This window comes from Opisthorchis viverrini, assembly GCF_000715545.1.
Source record: "Opisthorchis viverrini unplaced genomic scaffold opera_v5_6701, whole genome shotgun sequence".
NCBI classification, from domain to species: Eukaryota; Metazoa; Platyhelminthes; class Trematoda; order Opisthorchiida; family Opisthorchiidae; genus Opisthorchis; species Opisthorchis viverrini.
Window position 1 is genome coordinate 1 of NW_008759939.1, and position 714 is coordinate 714.

The 714-nt window shown below is 48.9% G+C and overlaps 1 protein-coding gene across 1 annotated transcript; it reads right to left on the reverse strand.

Moving 5' to 3' along the window:
• Positions 1-238: 238 nt before the first annotated feature.
• T265_16175 (hypothetical protein) lies at positions 239-533 on the reverse strand (the record flags this gene model as incomplete). Its single annotated transcript, XM_009179722.1, has 1 exon — positions 239-533. A coding segment is annotated over one exon (294 nt), but the record flags the coding sequence as incomplete, so codon positions are not given.
• Positions 534-714: the final 181 nt, after the last annotated feature.

A 714-nucleotide genomic window follows, 5' to 3' on the forward strand; every position in this document is an offset into this window, starting at 1 on the left:
TCCGAATCCGGTGTTTATTGGGAAAAATAGTGAGCAGAAAAGCGAGCATCTCATTTCCCTTTAAAAAATAAACTCCTAAAGAGCATTTGGTCGAAACACCACAAACGAAGAAGGCAGTGGAAATTGCACACAATGAGGATACTAACAGATCAGAGAGTATACAAAAAACGAAAAAACGAGGCAAAGCACAGCCATTGGTAATGCATCGGAACGAGAGCGAAAGGAAATGCTTCATTTTATTGGCCAGTGTTTGACGTCGTCACGACAGCCTGTCCAGCCTGTTGAAGGAGCTCTCGGGAGGTGATTAGGCAAGAAGTGACAATGAGGAGTTGCCATCGGCGTCGAGCTGCGGCGAACCGAAGAGCTGCCACCTCACCATAAGTGCAGCCTCCGGGGAAGACCACCACTACCGGTTGGTTGGCAGAAAGTAGGGGGAGCGGCTGCGCCAACGGAGCGAGGGGCCGCCGCGCACTTTTGAGTATCTCACTTTGGTAACCTGCAACAGCTAGCAACGGGTCAGCGAAGCTCATCATCCCCAAGTTGGCTGAGGCTGAAATAAGAGGGGGGAAGTCCATACAGCGTATCACACACGGGACCTTACTACTGTGTAGGAAAAACTCGAGTAGATTTGTTTGAGATACAAATGCCTTCTAAAAGAGTAGGACTTCATCATCATCAACGACACAACATCAGTGTTCAACAATGACGCTTCGC